Below are 24085 nucleotides of genomic sequence, written 5' to 3' on the forward strand. Positions count from 1 at the left end.
TATATTTGTTTTAAGTAATATTCTATATACAAGTTGATATTTTATAGCCTATCCTTATCTAAAACTAGTTAAACTTTAAGCAAATGTGGAACTGTTCTTCTACTCAAGAGTTGATCTGTTTCTGTTGAGGAGGCTACGTTGTTCTCCACTAGTATTTTCCAGCATATGGAAATGCCACACTTTCAGAATAGAGAAGTAGGCCATTGCGACACATGTGGTGAAAGCAGCCCAGGCACCGAACTGTAAAGAGAATACTCATCTCTTTATATAATTTAACATTATTTTATGCATTTTATATCCGAAGGCACAGATAGAGATCTATGTAAATAATGTCACATTTTATTATGTTAGACCCGTGTATCAGAGGACGTGCCTATTGCCATAACTCTTAAAGATGTTCTAATGTAAATAAGAAATACTAATAGCTCATCCCAACTCCAGAATTGAACCCGAGACCATCGTCCACATTACTGATAAAATACATGTAGGTACTTACAAGTTATATGTAAATAAATTTTAAGAAATCAGAGTTCATCAAATGTGAGCGTCGACTTCCGTCAATACCCTAGTATTTACACAGCGTTAGCCTTTTTTCCATCTGTTTTACTTAAATAAGAATACTTACTAAGCGAATCCCTAACTCCAACGATACTTAGATTCTAAGAAAATAAATCAAATGTAATAAATATAGGTACCTGAACCATTTGCATTTCTACATAGAAACCTTTAGAAGATACGCCATCAGTCAATATCTGGCCAGCCGCATCACCACAACTGCAAAAAATAGGGTAGTTCCTCAGAGTCCGATCGTCACAATTCATTTAAAAAATACAGGCCTGACAAGCTGCATTTTTCACGAAAATTCATCTACAAATTTTCGATTTTGTCGCTCGACTAGGCCGATTAATGCCGAACCGAATATTTGTGTGCCTTATGCCCGGTTTCTGTGTATATTTAGCGGTAGTTTATCTATTCAGTAACGTTTTTCTATATAAGTTTAAACGCTATTAAATAGATAAACTACCGCTAAATGTACCTCAGAAACCGGATTCAGTGATTTTTACTTTACGTACCTCCAGAACTTTTTAGCGACTGTATGGCACCAGGACATCAAGCCCAGGGTGACAATAACCGCTGAGGCCATAGTCAACACACATAGTATCACGTAGCTCACTGCTTCCAGAAACAATATGAGGAACGACGCGACCTCATCTTTGAAATAGAACTTTAATGACCTGCGGATAAAAATACAACAGTTTTTATAATGTTTGGTTTTCTTCATTTGTCAGGGATGAGAGCCAAGTAGCAAAACATCCTGCAATCCTGCCTAAAAATGTAGGCAAAATTTAGGAATTATGTTTTCTTTATTCCTTACTTTAAGAGTGGAGGAACACTAGGTACTGGTACTAAAATATGTAAAAATGTCTATGACGATGCACGCTTCTCAACGCACACTTAGCAACAATCTAGTCTTGTTCATGTGATCCTTGAAAAAAACAGACTATTCCTTTGCATGTAAAAATTTTCCACCACCACCTAGACAATTAGTTCTCTAACTTTATAGCTAACAAAATAGACGACTTTCCTTACCTGTATATTTGCAGAGCACATACGATTAATTGAAAAACTCCGAGGAAATTCACATAAATGCAATAAAAGCGCGGTGCCCAATCTGCAACCAGTTTGATTGCACCGTTGTAATAATACCATTCTCCCGTGGTGAACAGCAAACATGATCCGCTGCGAATTCAAGCATTCAGTAAGAATCAAGTAAGGGAGACAAGAAGTGTTAATATAGTTAAGCAACTGAACCACGCACAGTGCGCATGATGTATACCTACAAAATGTAGAATTTAAAACGTCAGTCACCCACCAACTTTAGTGGCTTATCTTGGGCGCAGATTGCCGGCAATCTATAACATGAAGAAAGCATCCTGGACGGTTGCCTGTCAAATACTTCAGAATCTAGACACACAGTCCAGTAGTTACCTGGTTCTCTTGTAAGTGAACGGAATAGCGAGTACGAAGGAGCAAAGATCTTGATCGAAAGTATGACTGAGCTTTAAAATCCGCCATTCATAGTGGAGACTAGTTTTGTTATATTGCGAGATTTTTGGCACATTTATTGTCGAAACAACGACTTTCAAGTCATGAAACTCCTCATCCTCCTATTATAACTTAATGACGACTGCAAATAATTACACAATGTTTCTACTGAACCTTGTAATTGCATCGTTACTAGTGATAAGTTCTTTTTTAATTATCCTCATATGTACCTTGGTATATAATTGTAAATATGTGATTCTGATTACGCTTTTCCTCTTTAACATCTACCTACATTCATTTAAATCAATCCCCAATGTCAGTAAATTTATTTCGTATGGAAATAAAGCAACAAAGTGCCAAAATACGTTTGCCTTGAACATAAGTTATCGTATAGAGACTATGTTAAAAGCAGTTGGCGTAATCCCTAAGATCTGTAAAAGGATTATTTATAGGGCGTTAGGCCTTTTTGTACTAGATCGTGCGACGAAAAATTAGCGATATTTACTCAAACTTCTGTAATGCATAAGGCACATTATTACAAAAGGTACGAACTGAAGAAGTTTTTATGAAGAATTCTTATCATAATTTGGCTGAAACTTCAGGCGAACAAAGGTGTATAGCTGTGTGATCTCCCATTACGATAAGTCCAACAGTATTGATTGTAAAGTTATTTTAAATCGTGTGAATTAATGTATAGACTACTTACTTGAACTGAATCTCGTGCATACTCATCGGTATAATAATACACAATGACGATAATAGCCAAATAATATGGCCAGTTAACTGACTAAGAACTATAACTTTCATTAAATTCATCGTAACAGTCGTCTACTTCACACAAAATTATATACAACAATGTATATTAACCGATATTAACATCAGTATTTTTTCCTATATCGATCATATAGGAAAACGCGTTATATGAGTTTACCTATTATTTTTTTCCCTAAAACGGTTTAGTAAACAATTCGGAACCAAGGAAGTAAGTACAAACTAAGTTTTAAGGATAATTGTAGGTGGGTATATTATATTGTATTGAGTATATAAAGGTGCTGCCAAACAACTTTACATTATTTAAACGGTTTTCAGGTCCTCTTGGAAGGAAGTAAAGATTAGACAAAATAAGTACAAACTCCGCTTATTTTGGAAATAGATACTAAAAACCAGTTAAAGTTTCTGAGCGAGTCTTTTGCTTGCCAAGCAGTGAGATAACTCCGATTTCTCTCATGCGAACCACTACTGACCAAGATGTCTCCCAAACTCCCCCTTCGGTCACGATCCTCAGCTATTTCCTACCAACCATCAAGTGAGGTAGGTATCCAAATTTTCACGCCAACGTTTTCTTGGCCTACAGCGTCGTCGTCGTCAACCTATAAGCTTCCATTGTGTGGCGACAGTTGCCCTGAGGGTAACAAGTTCCATTTTTTTTTTATTTGTCGTACATAGCTGTTATTATTTATTATTACCTATAATATAATAAAAAATAGATACAAATGTAATAATTATCAATATTAGGTGCCAAAGTGGATTATCATATTCCCTGAAATGAAACGTAAACAATTACAATCCAAGCTGTCACAAGCAAACGTCAAAATAAGACAGATTGGACGTTGGTGATGTGTTTCAATCAGCAGAATCAGAGCTAAATCGTATTAATTGAGTAATTTACTATGTCATTGTACTCTATTTAAGCAAATAGTAACCTTACATTATGAATTTTAACGCTTCCAGAAACGGTAAGGCCTTTTTATCGTGTAAATAACTAACTCACCTGTTACCGACACAATCACCACACATTGAGTCATTATATGGAGTAAATCTGTTTATTTTTAACTGAACATACAGTTAGATACTTTACCTGAAGGGCTGTTAACTCTCCAAACAATTGTAATGACATTAATACGTGTTTTAATGCAGTTACTAAAGTTTGTTATGAGTGGTTGAAACTGTGATAATAATGTCATTTCTGTGAACTACGTCGGTATTACGAGAACAGGTGTCATACTAATTAAACAATATGTGATGTGAATCTCAGTTTGTTTATAATTTATTGTTTATATTGTTTTCAGTGGGCCAGGGTGGCGGTATTCGCAAGGCTAAGCGTGTGAGCGACGTGGCCGCGATGGGGGCGCCGTCTCCGACGCCCGGCTTCAGCCCCGCACCCGCTTACAACCCTGGGTATCAACCATCAGGTCCACCACCACCATACCAGGAAGGAATCCAATTGGAAACTGCACAGGACTTTGGACAGCCCGCACCTGCAGCAAGTGAGTAGTCTCTCTATCTATCTATCATATGGTTAGTGGTCAACCTAATGTCAAAGTTGTTCAAGCCGCCCGAAAGGTCTTTGACATGGCTTAACAACTGTTATCTTAATCTATACTTACTAATATTATAAAGCTGAAGAGTTTGTTTGTTTGATTGTTTGTTTGTTTGTTTGTTTGAACGCACTAATCTCAGGAACTACTGGTCCGACTTGAAAAATTCTTTCAGTGTTAGATAGTCCATTTATCAAGGAAGGTTATAGGCTATATATCATCACGCTACTACCAATAGGAGCAGAGTACCAGTGAAAAATGTTACAAAAACGGGGGAAATTTTTAATGCTTATGTTACGCAAGCGAAGTTGCGCGGGTCAGTTAGTTGACAATAACCGTGACTGACTTTTTACATGCCTTCCAAAGCAAGGAGACACACAGTTCAAATAACACTATGCAGTCACCCATCTATAGAATGATTTCTAACAATAAACAATCTGTGTGTGAAGCCATTGCTTGATCCACAGATTGTTTACCAACCAGTGAGCACAACAGGCTATGAGAGTTATTATCCCATTTATTTAGGAATAAAGAACTGTGATTGATGTCATGTTTTTGTTTCCAGACTTTGGCTACATGGGAGGGTTCCCTCAGTCTCCGATGGTAAATCCTGCACAGATAGGATCTATGTTACAACAGCCCGTTGTGCAGGTAAATTAACTATACACTTATTGTACTAATGAGTTTGAATAACCTAGTGACAATGTTGGTTGGTGGTCAACAAAGTATCAGAGTGCAAGCTGCCTGAAAGTGTTTTGAACAGTAGCCATGCCCATTTTACGTGCTACTAACATTGTTAGCAAAAGTGTATTTCGTATACCTGAATACCTTTGGATATAACAGGACTGACATTATGCTGACCTCGATAGTTGAAAGACACACATATTTTTTATTTTTGTATCTTGTTCTGTTATAGTTCTAGATTAGCGAAATAAACAGAACTTACACTCTTGTTTGACCATTAAAATTCTTTTTTCTCTGTTTCTACTTCTTCTTAGATGTATCTTTTCAACTATTGGGAAGTATGTATTGTCATTGTACAACTCATTTATAGTTTATCAACTGAACAAAGTGGTACGGTCTCATCTGTAGCTAATACATTGTTGTTCAGGACATGGCACTGCAGTATGGCAACCAGCTGGCGGCGCAAGGCCGCGAGGCGGTGCAGCGCGAGATCAACAAGTACGTGCCCGTGTCGCGCCTGCGCTACTACTTCGCCGTCGACACCAGATACGTGATGAGGAAACTACTGCTCATACTCTTCCCTTATACACACAAAGTGAGAAACTGTTTTTTTTAACTCTTATTTTATTAATTCATTATGATGTTTTCTCTTATCATCAAATCATAAAGTATTTCATATTTGTAGTTAAAGACATATCAGCCTAGCCTTTCTTCCAAACTATGTTGGAGTCAGCTTCCAGTCTCACAGGATGCAGCTCAATACCAGTATTTAACATGAAGCTTCTGCCTATCTGACCTCCACAACCCAGTTACCTGGGCTATGAATTGGCTCCATAAACATGGGATGTAAGCTTTTGCTCGATATTGGTAACATCATCAACTATTCGCATTTTTGAAACGTAGATGACACAGAATCCATCGTGCGCAAATCCGACTCGCACTTGGCTGGGTTTTGTTAACATTGGTTTTTAATGTCCCTTATTATAACTTATAAGTGACAGTGTAATTATGTCTTGGGATATGTAATAAAATGTTCAATATTATTTGTTTTTCAGGAGTGGATGGTAAAATACGACCAGGACACGCCAGTGCAGCCTCGATACGACCTGAACGCGCCCGACCTCTACATACCTTCCATGGGATACGTTACCTACGTGCTGCTAGCCGGATTTGTGTTAGGTGAGGCACAATCATTTAAAAAGTTGTTAGTATACTACTGGTACCAAATCTGACAGAGAGACTGGTAGATAAATACAATTCATGGATTGTAAACAATGAACTTAATAATGGGTATTTTATCCAGTACTGTCCCACTACTAGGCAAGATTTGCCCACTATTCGACTCCCTAATTCAGTGATTGGTCCCATCACGAACTGTTTTTGCCTAGATTCTCTTCAAAGTTCAAAACCATACCTAATTATTATAGTTTAAATTTGTAGTCACTAAAGTTGCATTAAATATCTTAAACATAATGATTATATATTTTAGAACAATAATTTTATCATCGCAGGAAATATGCCAGTACTATCTACTTGCAGTATTATTACGAAACCACAATAGAATAAACATATTATATTTCACTGGCTATATTTTAAAAGGTTATCAGTTCGAGCACTCTTATCGCGTCAGTGTTTCTTTTTTATTCTATTTATATTACCTGAAAGTATAGTTAACTTGTACTTTTTTAATCCATTACTGTCCTACTGCTGAGCAAGGGTCTACTCCCAAATGTGGGAGGAGTTAGGCCTTGAGTCCACCACGTTGGCCAAAAGCGGGTTGCAGACTTTGCATGCCCTCAATAAAAGTATTAAACGAATTTTAGGCATGCAAAGTTTCCCCACGATGTTTTTCTTCACCGTTTGAGCAAGTGATAATTATTTCTAATACACTCATAGAAAAGTCATTGGTGTGTTGTCTGAGGTGCGAACCTGCGACTACTTGCGTGGGAAGTATTAACTTGTACTTGAGTACATCTTTCTCTGACATGGCATTTGAATGTAAATGAAACCAATTTCTATCTTATTAATGGGCTCCAGGGCCTTTGACCGTACGTAAGTAGAACGAATTCGTTGAACTTTATATTTCAACCACAATTTTTTTTTCGTTCTTTAGGTCTCCAGCACCGCTTCTCCCCTGAACAAATAGGCATCCAAGCCTCCTCGGCTCTAGCGTACATAATATTCGAGATGATCATGTACCTGGTGACGCTGTACGTGACGAACACGAGCACCAGCCTCAAGACCCTGGACCTGCTGGCCTACTCCGGCTACAAGTACACCGTCATGATCGGCAGCCTCCTCGCCGGGCTCATACTGGGCAAGACTGGATATTACTGCTGTCTTGTTTATAGCAGTTTTGCGCTCAGTTATTTCTTGGTAAGTACAGTTTTCGTAGCGCTAAATATCTTTGTGTGTGTGAATATAGCCGCAAACTGGTTGTATAGAAGTAAAATCAATGAAAGTTTGACGAGTGCAATGTAATTTTTAGTATGTAATGAAATTAAATATAGCAACTACTCTGTCAGATTTTATCCAAATTATTGTAGTTGTTGTCTAAAAAATCAGACAGACCAAAATCCCTATTTTGGTTTAACTTAACAGTTCATAAAAATTACAAATGACTTTTATAATAACAGATTTTTTTCAGTCTTTCTGCTCTAAATACACAAAAAATAACAGCATTCTATTATGTTCTAGGTCAAAACCTTACGCCTGCAACTGCTATCAGGCTCACAAGCCCCGGAGCAGCCGTCGTACGGCGGCTACCCGCAGGCGTACCCCGGCAACCCGTACGCGGACAGCTGGAGCAAGCCGGCGGCGGGCGGCACCAAGCGCCGCGTGTACTTCCTGCTGTTCGTGGCCGTGACGCAGCCGCTGCTGTCGTGGTGGCTCACCTACCACCTCGTGCCCGCCGGCCTCGCCCCCCCACCAGCCCCCGCGCGATAGCGGCCCGCGGGTCACTGTACTTACACGCTTTTACTGTTCAATGTAAATAATTGTCGAATAAATCGGTTTCAGTAAGTTATGTTTTATTGATTTTATTTTTGTTTTGGGAAATTTTGCTTTTAAAGTTTCTTAGAGGCTAGGTTTTAAATCAGAGTGGTTAGAATGTTTTCTATTTGGCTGCAGAGCTGATTTTCCTTTCTACTGTGAAAGGCACACTAGTGCAATCATATTAAAACTCATAAAATAAATATTTAAAGTTCACATTATTATAAATGAGACATATTGGAACTTTCATTTTATCATTTGAACGGCTGATATAAAAAATAAAAACCATACGTTGCACTAGTTAGTCAAGCGTCTTTTAAAAAGGGCTCTCGTCAAGGTAATTTCAATAATTAACTCATATTCCTTCACCATCAGTCTTAGTAGAATATATAAATTTTCGACAAATGCTACAAACAAAACCAGCATTGCCGCTGTATTTTTTTTTAAAAGTATGTACATTACTCCATTTTTTAGTATGGTAGAAAAAAAAACTATTTGGAACATGTTTGGAACTGTCAAATTACCTCATATTTTGTAAGTTTTTAAACTTTTTATAAAAACTATACTTACCTCAATTTCGACATAGGAATGTAGAATTTTAGTAGACTAGAATATTTAAATCAAAGAATCTTCTTTAATAAGTTATAATGACTGAAACAAATAATTACATTGAACAGTAAAATTGCAACGTTACTAAAAGGGTCAATTTCACAGCTCATTATCAAGTGTCGGATAATCTTACCCATATATGACGCGATAGTAATAAAACAGTTGTCAAAATTCCTTTTGATAATCTATCCGATACATGAATAAAACATCATCAGAAGTGGTGAAACTGGCCATTATTATTACTGATACAATATACCGTTACCGATATGAACAAATATACTGTTTATCCAATAAATTTACGAGTATTTCGAAATTTTCATATACTGCTTGACGTTCCGGCGCAAGATACACTGGCCGTGGTTGCAGGCTGACTGCAAACAGGCATTTAAAACGATTGCAAATTTTGTGTGAAAATCTGACTAATGTAAACTTGTAATAAAAAATATTGCTTTAGTCGGTGTGATTTAATTTCTGCAAAATAATTAACAAGCATTTCTATAAATAATAGGGCGGATTTCCTAATCATTCCTATCACTTAGGACTTCCAGCTATCCAGGTACCAAGTATGAAAAACAGAACAGCACATTTAGCGAATTCTACAAAAAATATTTGTAAACCATTTTAATTGTGAAATGCTCGCTATTTAATAGTATCTGTTGTAGGAAATCATGCTACTGAAAACAAAATAAATGGTCGGTGATGTTTTGTTTTTTGTGTTACTTAAATTAGTCTCGTAGCGCCCTCTGTCTGCAATAATCAGCATCTAGTCTGATGATACAAATTATGAGAGATATTAATGTAAATATACAATATTGTTATATTACTTTTATATTTGCTTTGCTAAGTAATTAAATAATGATTAATCATGTATTTAGTTTGTGTAAACATTTTCTATCTCTTTTGAAATCGTGTAGTTTTATAGTTGTGTCGATAGATGGCACCATCTGTATAATCAGTAAATCATTTTCATTTTTAGCACTACATAATCTAGAATATTTTGGTTAATAATGTACATACCTTTAAAAATGATGTTCATATGAAAAAAATACATTCCACCGCATTGGAACATTAAAAATTAAAAATGCCTAATAAATTGGATTAAGATTCAAAATACAATCTACATTTAAAAAAGAGATAGAAAATGTTTATGATTCCTGATCAATACTTTGCCTACTTTATTATTTTTCTATATTCTATCTTCACATTATTTCTAGAAACTACTTAACGGGATGATAATCAGATATTCCTATTATTATTAAGTGCCAATATACTCAATTACTCATAAAATGTATTTTGGTAAAAAGAAAATTTTCTTGAAGCATTTTTTTATCGAGAGCACATTCATACACATAAGATCTGAAACACAAAAAAGTGAAATTTTAAACGGTCCAAAGTAAAAAATGTTAATCTTCTGAAAATATGTAGAATTTTTAATTCTAAGGTGTGATTTGTATTATGTGATTAGGTACAATTAAAAATACAAATAAATAAAATGCATTACTAAAATATCTTAATATTAAAAAAGGCATTTACAAGTAGTAATTTTCTTAATTTTAACAACTTAATTTTCATTACTAAGTCTGCACCCCAACTTATTTAGATTTAAAAACAATATAAAAGTGAAGCTTATGAATGATTATTGTTTTAGTATGTGCTACGTACCTACAGCTGAGCTGTTTCTAGTGAGGTTTTGTACTATTACCATGCAATATTAAATGATAGTTTTATATGGGCTTTTTTATTTTCTATCAACCTTACTTCCTACCTTTTGAAACTGCTTGAAGGTCCGTATTAATAGACTATAGAACTATTTTGACATACTAAAATAGTCTAATGGAAAATAGGATATAATAATAAATATAATTTTTAAATCTATCCTTTCGGACCTTTAAAATTGTATTTTGTGATTGGTGTTTCTGAAGACGAATAGTGGTTCCTTAGCTATGGATGCTGAAGCTTATAGCTTTTGGAGTAATTAAGCTTTTTTGATGAATCTAGACACACATACCAACATAAAAGCAAGCCGTCTACCTGTGGGTGTGAGCAGAGGTATCAAAGGTTTTCATGTGTCTGAGTATCCCACTGCTGGGCAAATACTTCCCCCATTTTTCCATATTAACTAGTAGATAAAATAATAAATGTAGTTATTAAGTCCATATTGTAAGCCATAGCTGAGTGCGAAACATGGACACGGTCTAGTGAATATCTATAGTGTGTACGAAATAGAAAGTGTTACATGTAGTTAAGCGAAACGATATTATATAATTTACCACTGGCGACACGATGACGATACGACAAAATAAGGAATTAAGAATCAGAAACAAGATTCATAACTCTTATTTTATATGAAGACTTATTATCTAACATTGCAGATTACTAACACTACCGATCTTAGCTACGCACTCTTAAGACTTTGTTTTAATAGTGGATTCATCTCGATATAATCAGTAGAGCATAATAAAGATTGCTATTGCCGTTATTTTAACCAAGTTGTACTTATAAAACATTAATCTTGATAAAAAAAAGTGGTTTTAACTAAGCCAGTAAACTTAAAACTGGTATTAAAATAAAGTTTTACTTACGATTCTCTTCACACGACCATCTTTACTCACATATCGTGTCGTAACATATAAAAAGCCTTCAATAACAGTGAAAATGATACAAACAATGAATTAGTTGACCAGCTAATAGGCAATAACGCTCGTTACCGCCGCGGGGTCGGCAGAACTGGGCCGCGCGTCGTTATTATGAAATGTACACGTTTTCATAACGTTTGCTCTTGTTTGGTGTTCGTTTTTGCTACGAACTATATTGTGTTAATAGTTGCTGCACGTGCAATGTGTTGAAAAAGCTTTTCTATATTGTGAACTAGCCTTTTTTTTGCGATTTCCTCTGCATAATATAAAGATTTCCCGTGGTTAAAAGTATCTTATGTGTTAATCTAGGTTATAACTATCTGTGTATGAAATTTCTTAAGATTATTACTAAGATCCGTTAAGTAGGTTTTTCGTAAAAGAGAAACAAAAGTACATTCATATTATACAACATCCATGTTTTCAAACTTTCGCATAAAAATATTAGTACTTAGGATAGAATGTTGATCAATACGGAAAGAGCACGATGTTAAAAGCTTTTATAATATGATGTTTAACAGCCGCCACGGCACAGTGGTTAAGGTGGTCGCCACATCAGTACAAATAAGTCAGGTGCCGTAGGTTCGTTTCCCATTCGGAACAAATGTTTATGATCAACAGTCCACTATTTGAAGGGTCTATAATTATTATATCAGAATTTATGAGTAGTCCGAAGTTTGGTAACGTGTCCGGTAAAGGGTATGCTTGCCCCGTATAACATGGGACTAACATAACAAAAGGCGAAACGTGGGTACATAATATATATTTTATACCATGCCTACACCTTTGAGAATAACAGGCTTGATATTATGTATGTAGTATTATGACAGTGATTTCGTACGTTGCCTCACGGCATAAGAACACGGACTGTTGTTAATTATAAAAGTTCTTTGTCACGCACAACACGGTAACACCACGGTAACTGTCAGGTGTGTAGCGTGACTGACGTTATGTGACTATCCCTCTTACTACATCGTAATTAGATAAATTAACCTAATATTGTTTGAAAGTACACCATATGTTTTTGGTTCTATGGTATAGCCATGCAACTGATCACAGAGTTTTAGGTTGGATAAAGTGCTAAGCGTGTAATCTTAGCTGAGTAGTACTAGTATGTAACTTACGATTACTTAGTAGCGTTGACTAGTTAAAATCCAAAGTATTTTTGCCAGACTTTATTTATTATTTTAAGTAGGTACCTACTTGATCAAGTAATTAAGAGAAAAATAGAAGTCGGAATGCCCTGGAAAGCGCAAAACTCAGATTACACAAACACAAAACCCTTTTTAATTTGCTGTCTGATTATTTATTGGTTTACAAGTAGCTACTTACGATTAACTACGATATTTTATCTTTTCAGTGATAGTGCGTTTATATTCTAACTAGATTATAAGGGCGATGGAAATGGAACTGGCCTCTCTTTATGGTCAAATAGTGGATTTAAAGCCCCTATAAAACAAAGGCGTGAACAATTTATAACACTTCCACTACATCGCGTGGTGATCGTGTTTGTACAGTTTGTGCCTGTGTTTACTCATCTGTTACTTTGAACGCGGTAAATGATCTAAATACATTAATTCGCACACAATACTCACAAATTTCTATTAAATTTCGATCGTTTGTTAATTGTATATGATTTGGTTTGATAATGATAACTTTTTATTTTGAAGCCCGTTTACTGCTCAGTACTTAGGCTATAGTTAAAAAAGGTTAAGTAATAAAAGGCCGGCAGTACGTTATTTATAAAAAATACTACGAAGTTATTCCAACCTCAGCTTAAACTGCATAAAACTAAAAAAAATCTGATCACTGTCTGTCCATAGAAACAACCCTTATTTTCAGGAATTTCTGCTTATTGCAATGACAAAAAATATGACAAATAAGTTTATAAAAGAATAGGTTATTATAAATTAAAACACCCTCCCACAGTTTATAATAAAACTTAGGTTTTATATAGTTACACGTTTTAGATAACAGATGGCGTAGGTATCGCCCGCATTGCGCTACAAGCACTGCGGCAACAATTTATGTAAGAACTAAAATCAGATAATATTAGGAACTTCAAAAACTTCGCAACCTAATTACTTCGCTACCAGGTTTTAAAGTAAAGACTAAGTAAAGGAAAGAGAACAGAGATAAAACTATTTTACAAGAACTTAATTTTCTGATAGTATCAAGTTTAATTGGGTCTGCAAATTAAATAGCTATCTAATTGTAGATTTGAATATTAAATGTGTTTAGTCTTTTGTTTTTATTCATTCGGACTACATGACCTAAAAATTGTCTAGATCTGGTTGCGCGAGCGAGACAGCAACACTTACCTTGGTCCTTGACCTAGTTCCAGCCATTTCGCTAGGTTTCCAAGTGGCGCTCAATTTGAAAGTTTAATTTAAAAATCAAAGTAATAAAAAGACAAGAGCGTAATAACGTAACACTATAAATACTTGATTTTAAAATAGTTTACCTTGAACTTTAATCTTTCGTCTTGGAAAACATTTGATGGCAATAATTAAAGGTAAGATAAAACTAAAACAACAGTCTGTATAAGTAAACATCCATCCTATTAATAATAATTTACTGTTGATTATGTTTAACCTTTTTTCTTTTTCAGCATAAAATAAAAAAATTCGTTGTGGTTTTTTATTTTTTAAATCTCGCGCAAATAGCGTATCGCAGTGAAGCTAGCCTCGATCGTTGATTGGTCCCTGAACGACCTTGGCGCATTATGTATTTGTAGTGTTGTACTTGAGAAAATTTATATAATGACGTCGATATCGAGATACTTATGGCAACAACTCCTCACAATGGTTTTTTGATTTCTTAGACAATTATTCAAAAAAAATGGCAAACGTTAGCGGTATAATTATGGTAGGAAACTAATAAGAGTCACCAATATACTTCTGATTTGAAATGAATATTCCAGTAACAATGATTTAATTAAAGCAAAAAGATTAATAGAAGTAATGTTAAATAGTTATTGAATGCATGTTAATGTTAGTTTTGTATCCTTTTCGTTATTAAAATTATATTTATTATGGTAACATACACATTATTTATTTTTTTCTTTGATAATCGTAGGAAAAAATAATCTTACGATACATTCCATGAGTAGGTCAAATTAGCTATCGACATCAGTAGTTGAAAGCCCTAACGCAATCAGCTGGTTACTGTCATAATACAGTGGTGCCAACACAGCGAGCGTGACACTCGCGGCAAGCTTCACTTTGGCCATGCGCCACAAACAGCCGCAGTATCGACAAACGTTCACAAAACGTTTAGACGTAACTACCATAGTGTCACTTCTCTTCTTATTTCAATAACTACACCATTCAAAACTTCAAATTTCCTTCGTTTCTAGTTGTTTAAGTGATAAGTGTTACCATTATTATGTTAAAATAATATACAGTGCCGCATAAACGTACATATTTTGAAGCAATTACGTAATGGGAATTATGCTAGACAAGTTTAAAGTTTTGCCCTGAAATTCAACATGGCCGCTGACACAGGGATGGATACTTGCCCCAGTCCGGAAATCACGGACTCGAGGAAACGACCGCTCGATGGCGATTCGGAAAATGGAGACGTGAAGAGATCACACTTCAGCTCGGGTGAGTGGCGCACTATTTACCTACACACTATACATAGTTATGTAGTGTCTTTACTTCATTGCGTACTTGGCAAGGCGGGCATAACATTGACACAGCGAACTTGTGGTCGATTCGGCCGCACGCAGCCGGACTCCAAGTAGATTCTTATCAGTACACGCCGCTGTTATCACTTTGACCTATTTTTCAGTGATTGTGAGGTCATAATGTGTCGAATTATTTGTCTTTAAAAACGAATACTTAGATAAAGTACTGAGGAGTAGTTAATGCCGCTTTATTACTGTAATATAACGAGTTAATTCTGTTGATAAGTTGTATAGTAATAGGCACAATTTATCAGAGTAATTTCGCCGTTTGATAAGAGAGCGGGGCCGGCCGAGCCGCCCTCGCGTGTTACTAGTATGAATTTATGCAATGTTAAAAGATAGTCGTTGTTTTTTAGTGCAAGACTTGGTGACCGCGTTGCCACTGGCCAACGGCCATGGCAATATAACGTCTCATTTCGGTGAGTCGACAGTCTAAGCATATGTTCCCTCATCGGCTTTGTGGTTGTTGCGGCGCGCATGCCTCACGCGCGCATCGCTCGCGCTCATCACCTCTGCTGGTGCACGTGCAAGCGACCCTCGGTGTCGCCACCCCCACACCCCCGCAGTGCCTGTAGAGCACCCCCGTATTCCTATAAGACTCTTATTAGACAGTAATTTTGATATCCAATTAGCTAACCTTATAACCACTCTCACTAGATCTAATATCACAGTAATAAAGGCCAAACCACCAATTATTAGACCTCGAAAGTTGAAACAGGCCCTAGAGGTCATTAAAACAGCTGTTTAGAAGCAAGTATTAAGAAATATGGGTCATTGCCACACAAATGCAGTGTTTATTTTTTTGCATACCTCTGTTGGTTAGATGCATAAGATGAATGTAAATTATCTCTGTTTGTTAAACATTAATCATATGTTAATATTTATAACCATTTGAATATAATATTGAAATGTTGGCCTCAAAGAGTCTTATAAGAGTTTCATAATGGCCGTGACAGTATCCTCTGTGTAGTAAACTATTATTAGAAGTAGGGGTACATCAGCAGGGTGTGATGGCAGCGTAGGTGTTAGCGTATATCGTTAAATCGTCCATCGTGCACAGTACATTGCCTCGTTGTCGTGAGCCATGTTGTATTAGCCTCACACAGTACCACCCATGGCTTAGTCGTTGCATCGTTGGTGTGAACATCAATGTACAGAACTTCTACCATTTATTATTTTGGTGTATTCTTCTCATTCTTCTTCTCTTTTGACCAAAAGTGTTTTATTTTTTCGCTTTGATTTTATATTCGCTTAAGACAACTAACAATTGGATAATTAACATTAATTTATTTTGCATAATCAGAATCATTAAAATTGATACACAAGTAATATAGATTGGCACTGTTTCACCATCATCAAAAACAAAATTATCAATACTATTTAGTATTATGTTTCAGTATAGACAACAGCAGAATATATGTTTATTTATGAATAATTCATGACACTGCAGTGTATCTCGCTGCTTAGATATTATTATATCATCATTTAGATAGCAATTAGTGTTAATTCATTTCCGCTGTTGTGGAATATTTCCTGAGGTATTCAAGTCATGATGTTTTTGTGCTTTAGGATGTGAGCGGAGGCTGGAATTTGTACTGTTGGTGTGTAGACATGTCTTGATTGAAATACTCAACCTATTTGCGATTGAAAAGGTCAATAATGTCGTAGGAATCTTGTTAGGGCGATTTTACACACACGACACAAATTAAACACCCTTGACAAAGGTCTTTCCGTCATAGTATTTTGTTCTTGACGTATTTAAACAGGTGAAACTAAACACCGCATTGCGAATTGGGGTGGAAATGAACAAAACTTGAATGGCTCCCTGCTTCATTACGAAACTTAGTTAAACAGTTAACCTGAGTTTAACATGGAAACTTCAAAGAAATATTGACATTAAACTTGGGCAAATTGATAAACGGAATTTCGTAATAGCTAGGTGGGATTGAGGTGGGACTTGAAACGAGAGTTTTGAGGAAAAAAGTTTTTAAATTTACTTTGTCGCTAAGTTACTTACACAAAGAGGCTTTGAGAGGAAATGTGAACTGTAGAGCAAGCTCTGAAAAGGGCAACTATAACACTCGTAACATTTTGAGGTACTTTATTCTGCTACTGGATACTGCAGCCGTTCTTCTATTGAGAGTACAGCCACAAAATGTTCTCTATTTACTGTGCAAATGTTATCCACGGCTAACTACCAAAGTCTTACGTAATGCAACGCTATAAAATACCATAATACGAGTGCAGTTTCTATAAAGTAGCATAGGAAACTTTCGCCGAATTTCTGCCAAATTGGATCTGGCAGCCGTGCGCGTTTTAACTTTCGATGCTATCCAATTCGGCCTCTACCTTTGGTTATCTAAGCGTGTTTTACGTACTTGTATAGATATTAAAGACTTTTTTATAGTCCGGATAAGTACTGGATAACTCACTTAATATAGATAATGAAAGGAACGATATAAGATGAAGTAGAACGTAGTGAAGCTAGCCGAAAACTAAGATTTAATTTGGCTACTTTGCATAGTTTTGTAGGAGACCGGGAAGAATAAAAAATTGATTATTACTTACGGGCTTGTTGAGTTATTCGTCAACTCATCCTATGGGGGTCGTAGTCCAATGTAATAAATGGACCAGTAGTTTTCATGAAAAATTTAACCGTATATAAGGTACGTTTAAATTTATCCAGAACCTATACTTAAATTACCAGTTCTAACGACGATAAAATATATTTCAAATTACGTTTATAAACATTAGCTCAAAGTTAGCCTAATGATGTAACATGACACACGTGTTAGGTACAAATAAGTACTGAATCAAGTGAATACTTAGTATGTGAAGGTCTCATGCAAGGTCATGATCAGATTGCAGTATTTTTTGTCTAGCTATATAATTGTATACTTTATATCCGTGTTATTAAAGTGCATTGTTGTCTGTTTGTCAATGAAGGTCGTTTGTCAAGTCTGTTTGGCTTAGATTGTTTAGTATCTGTGTACATTATTCTGTATTTGGTTTGTTTAGACTCTGATTTTCCGTTTTTGAAGTTTAATCTTCATTTTTTTTATTCTATGTTGTCTTTGACATTGGTTTCTGCTGTCAAATTGAATCTCTTTTTTCGGTATATCGTATATTTAATGTTGTGCAACTTTTTCTTCTCTATAAAAGTAAATTTACATAGACCCAATTTTGGAAGGCCCTGTCTTCCTTTATTGACTATCATTACAGTCCAAATTAACAAGAATTTATAACTTGACGTGCTCTCCGAAGCACGGAGTCAATTACCATTATTTAAATGAAATAACTATAAAATCCTAGCCCTTCATTAAGTGAGACAGTTCATTACAATAGTTGGCGGCGGTCATGAGAAATACGTCCAAATTAACGAGTTTGAGGTTAATGAGGGCTCATTCATTAATTTTATGAAATTTTAATGCGCTCATCGCTATGTACTCGTGACGTCATATCCTGCCATTGCCGCGTAACCGGTAGCGTTGGTTAATGTAACCAAATGTCAAGGGAAATGCAACCTTCTTGGTTGCACAACTTATTAGATAAATAGTGTTAATAAATTTACGTGTTTGAATGTTAATTGTGTAATTGAATGCCTTTGATGTCGCTGTTGATTTAAATAACAATGTAAATACTTACATAATTGTATTTAATTTATTGTGTATTTATGGTTATTTATTACACTTAAGATTAGCTAACTCGATAAAAACGTTGACGATCCAGTGCTTCACGTGATACTATCGTATCGCTTACTATTACCGTTTTACTTTTTAGGTATAATACACAATATATCAAGAAACTAATCGTTTCAGTCGGTTTCAGTAAAAACAAAGAACATATCATTCTAGTGCTGAAAACTAGCCCATTAACTAAGCAATTTTCATAGTCAAAACTAGTAGATGTATATTATATCGCAGTGTCGCCCTTAAATTTCCATTTTCGTAGACTCAGGCATTTTAATGGCCGAAAGACAGTAATTCTCTACAGAAGAAGATAGCAAACAGTAGATAGATACAGTGTTTGATATTAATTTATCAATAATAGGCAATGTACGTCATCTCTGGTCAATTGACCTCCGCCACTCGTCTCTGTAAACAGTCAGGGCCTCAATTCACTACGGACAGACAGACATGTCAAAGTGCTTTGATCGTCTACTTACTGTACTCAATCTATGAAGAAAAACATGGGTAGTTTTGTGAATATGGCGAAAATCGTTTAAAATCAAAGAGTTCGGTTGATTAGATGACTGCAAAAAACATGTCTTTAAGTGACTGCTCATGTGTTATGAGTGTTATGACTATAGAAATATAGAGTCTAAAATAGGGCATTGGACATTAGGAATCATACTGCCATTTGTAGCTGTACAGAAACATTGAAAGCTGAAGGTTTGAGGCATTTATAAAAAAAATAAAGGTTTCTATTGAATGATATATTTTTTCCGAAAACTGATTTTTCGATGCCTAATTAGTTGTAGTAGCTTCTGTGAATAGCACGCATGGATAAATGTCCCTAATTGTAGCGATAATTACACCACAATTAGGCCGGGATTTGTATTTCTACGTAAAACAAATATTTATGTATCACACAGAAATACAGGCACCTAGTAATTGCCAAATATAAACCTATAATACTGTTGGAAAGTTAAATGTAATGTTAAAAGCTTGATGCTTAAAAAAATACAATACCTTTCCTTTTAGAATATTTCATGCGGGAAAATGATTACAATCTCCAATATTCCATTCCCTTTTCATAAAGACAGACTTTCTCAAAGTACAATTTGCTGTGTAACTAAACCAATGGTTCATAATACAGTGTGATCGTCTGAATGCTGTGCTCTGCCACCACAAATGCTCGGCTCTCCAGCTTCCGTATTCAGTTAACCTCAGCCGTCCGGTGCAGGACGACTGCTCGACTATGTCCGACCACGTTCACCACACAGCGGTCTGCACTAATTCACTGACTATTGGATGAATTACTCCGAGCTCCAGTACGATATTTAGCTCAGTTCTACTAATAGACGTCCCTGCATTTATAAAGAAACTGGTAAAGAATCCAAGTAAATTGACTTGAAGACTTCGTCAGCATGAATAACTTATTTACTTTAGAATAGAAGGAAACGTAAAGTAATTACGTCTTCTGAATGATTTATTCCTTCAATTATAATTTCACGAATAACTTACTCACGAAAATGGCTCCGAAACCTAAAATATGACTAAATTATTTAACTTCCCGACCCGCCAAAAGGCTTGAAATATCAAAACAGAACAGATTTAGAAGATTGTTGGCTCAATTATTCGGGAACTGTTGCATTAATTCCCTCGGACCGGCCAACTTCGGCCGACTGAATCGAATCAAGCCTCCGCCGGGACGGCCTATCCCGGCTCAATGTTCCTCTTTATAAACATTGCTATATCTGCGGGCTAAACTGGGGGTAAAAACGAAACTGTTGATTGCTCCAAGTTTTACTTTTGGCCACCCCTAGGGCGTTGCCCTCGGATAATTTGAATGGATTGTGTTGAACAGTTGAGTGCTACACGTTCGAACCCCTCGGTGTTACATTTGCATACAGATTAGCCGGTCGCTTCGTAATAAGATTCAATTGCATAGGTTTAACTTTTTTCCGTAATAAACGCTGGTTATAGTATTGTTTGTCGTTAAAGTTAATCGACAGTGAGTTACTGCTGCGCTCGCAGTGAGGGAATGAGAACTGACAGACGTTACTATGTAAAGTTAAACACTACACCGACTTAAGTATAGGTTTAACTGTTATTGAAGTAGCTCGTTCAGTTTATCTTCGCTCGAGTCTTGACCCTATCTACTTTATATTCAACGTAATTGTCGTGTAACATTCAACGTCATGACTGTATCTTGTGTAAAGGTTCAGGTAGCGCACCCTCACTCCACAGTATAATGTTAGGTCCCACTCGGCCGTAGCTTGCTCCTAGTGATAAGTGAAAGTACCCGTATTTTTGCGACGAGGGAACAGAGGGTCTGTGTTGATAAATATTTACTTTGCTCCTAATTTGAGACCCTCAAAGCTCCCCGTCTCAAGGGATCACGTGCGGCGGGCTCACGTGTGACCCAAATCTTTTCAAACACTAAATTCATTAATGTTTTAAAATTTCCGCCGCCGAGTTCTTTGCCTGTCGCATTTTTACTCTCGTTTGCGTCGCCAAAGAGAGCTCTTACGAGCTTTTAATATAAAATATTAGATTGTAAATGTTTCGTGCGGACTTTCCGAGCATTTAGAAAAATATTTTTCACTTTTACACGTTATGTTGAGGTAAATATGAATATTCGTTTGTATTTTGGCAAACCGCAGAGCGAATCAATACACCCGCGCTACCTTTTACCCGCACCGGAAAAGCGAAGATTTCCCCCTACCTTCCTTGTGGCTTTCATGATTTACCTTTCATATAATTTTTTGCTCAAGATACGTACGTAGCCCCGGGCCGGAGGCTTGTCATTGTCCCGGACTGTTCTATGTACTTGTTCATCCAATGATAAATATTTAAATAAAGGAATAACAGATATCTTGCTTGTTACTCGAGGGCCGTTGTTACGTGTTTTTATTTTTAACAAGTACTTATGTTTCTGAGTTGTGTTCTATAGAATAATTTCTGTGTACGCCTTAGGGTTTTAGAGAGAGAATGGCGTACAATTGTAGCTTATTCTTTAGTGTATTTGACGTTAATGTTTTAGAACATATTATACTAAGTACATTTATAACGTTACTAATGGTATAGAATTCTCAAAGGGTAGCGCTTAGGGCACAATGTAGGCGTAATGAAGTGACCCCTTTTAACCTCAAAGAGTAGAGCTAAGCTGTCATAAATCCAACTAAATTATACTAAAATTGTTGAGCTCATTTGTCAAGGAAAATTAATTACGAGTTGGTTTATCAAAGCTGTTTATTTACATATTCTGTGAGGTCAGAAATCTTGGTATTCCGGTTACAAGGTTGATTTTTATTATAAAAATACTTTTTAGTTGTCTCTTGAGGAAGCGTATCATATCGAAGGTTTCCTTTAAAATAATCGCACTTAGAAAATTTTTGCTCTATAAATTATTATTTCTTCAGAAAATGTGTTACAAAAATATATGTAATAATGACATTTAAGCTTCCTACCTAAAACGAAGTGTGAGATAACGATAGAACTGATAACACGCTCTCATATTATTTTACAATTTACTGATAAACAATGATAACAGCTATCTTATCGCGTTCAACGTATCTATGCCATTACAAATTGATGTTGATATATAAATGTACGTTTTCCTTGACCAATTTTGTAATAAAATAGTAATTAATCTATACTAATATTATAAAGCTGAAGAGTTTGTTTGTTTGTTTGTTTGTTTGTTTGAACGCGCTAATCTCAGGAACTACTGGTCCGATTTGAAAAATTCTTTCAGTGTTAGATAGCCCATTTATCGAGGAAGGCTTTAGGCTATATATCATCACGCTACGACCAATAGGAGCAGAGTACCAGTAAAAAATGTTTCAAAAACGGGGAAAAAATTCTCTCTAATGTGACGCAAGCGAAGTTGCGCGGGTCAGCTAGTTAATTATAATAGAAATAAGACATGTCGATTTACAAATCCAGGGTTATTTTATGCGGTGTTAATATGAAATTCTAATAAGTAAATATATTTTTTCCTATTGGCCTTCGTAGGTACGGCATGAATAACTTTGACACTAGACGGACTATGATAAATAAATAAAATAAATACTTGAATTATAAGTATCTATTTAGTGATGGAATTAATATTGTAAGTAGGCCAATAGATTAGTTATTTTTAATCAATATGCTAATGTATTCTCAAAGAAAAGGGTTCGGTTTCGTTCACGGACGAATAATCGTTACCTATTTAATGATTTTGAGAGTATTCTAAAGTAAAGCAATGGTTTTAATATCGAATATTGACTTGATAAGACCACAAAGTTTCCATGAGCTAATACGTGTACTGTTCCACTGCTAGACAAGGGTCTCGTCCTAAAATGAGGTAATAGCTAGGTTATGAGTCCACCACGTGTGGAATGAGGACTAAAACATAAGACGTTCAAACTAAAACGTGTCTTAATATGATAATTTAAAGGTTACTATAACTTTTCTATTGTTTGATATCTGTTACTAGGCTTTACTAGCAAGTTCAAATCAGTATTATGTATAGCAGTCGCGATAATAGCGTACAACGATCAGATTTTGAAACTAGATAAATTCAAAATGGTAACAAAGACCTCTTCTACTAAATCCAAGGGTATACACGTAATATTATAAACAGGAATTTATTCAAAGCCTTATGAAAATCAAAAGTCGATACCAAATTGGCAGCCATAGTGCATATTTCCATAAAATATCGCGACATTATTGAAATGAGTTTGATACATGGTAACCGTTTTAAATCACCGTCTGTCAGCCGCTGCCTGCTTGACATTCATGACGGCAAATCTTTTATTATTCCTCTCGTTTATGCGAGAATTTCAACGTTGCATTTTGAAATATTTATGTCATTATTACTCTGTCTTTTAAGGCAACTGTAGTGGATACATTTCGCTTGTTGGTTTATTTGTTTCTGTCATAAAAAATCATATGGATATTGCATCTTTGATTGCTTTCTTTCGGCCCAATTGAATACCGTTTTATCAAATTAAGTTTTCCTTTCAAATATTTGTTGTAAAAGTCTATGCAAAAATAGGAGAGAGAGATAGAGAGTGTTAGAGGCGTCTTTCTCCAAAGCACAGCTGTTGCGCGATTCCTGAAGTCTCAGTAAGATATGTTTTATATCGTTGCTTTGAGATTCAAGAAGCAGCAAAACCGTCTCATTTTCCAGACGGTTTTATGAGAATTGCCATTATTAACTGGCCCATTGGTTTATGGGACACATAACAAGCTACAACGAGTGTAAAATTCGAATAAAAAATAGCTAGTTTTAGTTGTCGTCTCTAGACAGTATTACACCTTAATATATATTTAGAAACATTCCTACAAGTTCAATAGCACGCGTATTCTATAATAAAATCTAATATAATAACAATAAAGTACAAAAACACAACAATTACACTCGTTTGTACAAACATGTTGTAATGAAGCAATAATCGTTGC

The 24085-nt window shown here is 35.6% G+C and overlaps 3 protein-coding genes across 6 annotated transcripts in view; 2 read left to right on the forward strand and 1 right to left on the reverse strand.

Moving 5' to 3' along the window:
- Nucleotides 1–9: 9 nt before the first annotated feature.
- Nucleotides 10–3038, reverse strand: LOC142981238 (transmembrane protein 179-like). Its single transcript, XM_076127000.1, has 5 exons — nt 2753–3038; nt 1591–1740; nt 1074–1235; nt 696–774; nt 10–240 (listed from the first exon to the last, which is right to left on the reverse strand). The coding sequence occupies exons 1-5, from the start codon at nt 2860–2862 to the stop codon at nt 100–102; spliced, it is 642 nt and encodes a 213-aa protein (XP_075983115.1). The 5' UTR covers nt 2863–3038; the 3' UTR covers nt 10–99.
- Nucleotides 3039–3627: 589 nt separating this feature from the next.
- Nucleotides 3628–10377, forward strand: Yif1 (Yip1d-interacting factor 1). The gene is made up of 7 exons (XM_076126673.1): nt 3628–3782; nt 4116–4313; nt 4930–5015; nt 5476–5643; nt 6104–6227; nt 7162–7424; nt 7746–10377. The coding sequence occupies exons 1-7, from the start codon at nt 3758–3760 to the stop codon at nt 7992–7994; spliced, it is 1113 nt and encodes a 370-aa protein (XP_075982788.1). The 5' UTR covers nt 3628–3757; the 3' UTR covers nt 7995–10377.
- A 4110-nt stretch (nt 10378–14487) lies between these two features.
- Nucleotides 14488–24085, forward strand: part of ps (RNA-binding protein Nova-1-like protein passilla) — a 107830-nt gene continuing 98232 nt past the window's right edge. For 3 of the 4 annotated variants that reach the window (XM_076127163.1, XM_076127165.1, XM_076127164.1), the window contains exons 1-2: nt 14488–14889; nt 15329–15391. In XM_076127163.1, coding sequence (XP_075983278.1) covers nt 14772–14889; nt 15329–15391 — 181 coding nt within the window. In that variant the 5' untranslated portion in view covers nt 14488–14771. The remainder of the gene's footprint in view (nt 14890–15328; nt 15392–24085) is intronic. The other variant, XM_076127166.1, reaches the window with a different exon arrangement.

Source organism: Anticarsia gemmatalis, chromosome 19 (assembly GCF_050436995.1).
Source record: "Anticarsia gemmatalis isolate Benzon Research Colony breed Stoneville strain chromosome 19, ilAntGemm2 primary, whole genome shotgun sequence".
In the NCBI taxonomy this organism is placed as follows: domain Eukaryota; kingdom Metazoa; phylum Arthropoda; class Insecta; order Lepidoptera; family Erebidae; genus Anticarsia; species Anticarsia gemmatalis.

Coding starts and splice junctions, on each gene's coding strand:
- LOC142981238 (XM_076127000.1), bottom strand. CDS start 2,862: ATGAATTTAATGAAAGTTATAGTTCTTAGTCAGTTAACTGGCCATATT. Junction 1,741..2,752: donor ATGCACGAGATTCAGTTCAA/GTAAGTAGTCTA, acceptor TTGAATTCGCAG/CGGATCATGTTTGCTGTTCA. Junction 241..695: donor TAGAAATGCAAATGGTTCAG/GTACCTATATTT, acceptor TTCTCTTTACAG/TTCGGTGCCTGGGCTGCTTT.
- Yif1 (XM_076126673.1), top strand. CDS start 3,758: ATGAATTTTAACGCTTCCAGAAACG. Junction 4,314..4,929: donor ACAGCCCGCACCTGCAGCAA/GTGAGTAGTCTC, acceptor TTTTGTTTCCAG/ACTTTGGCTACATGGGAGGG. Junction 6,228..7,161: donor GCTAGCCGGATTTGTGTTAG/GTGAGGCACAAT, acceptor TTCGTTCTTTAG/GTCTCCAGCACCGCTTCTCC.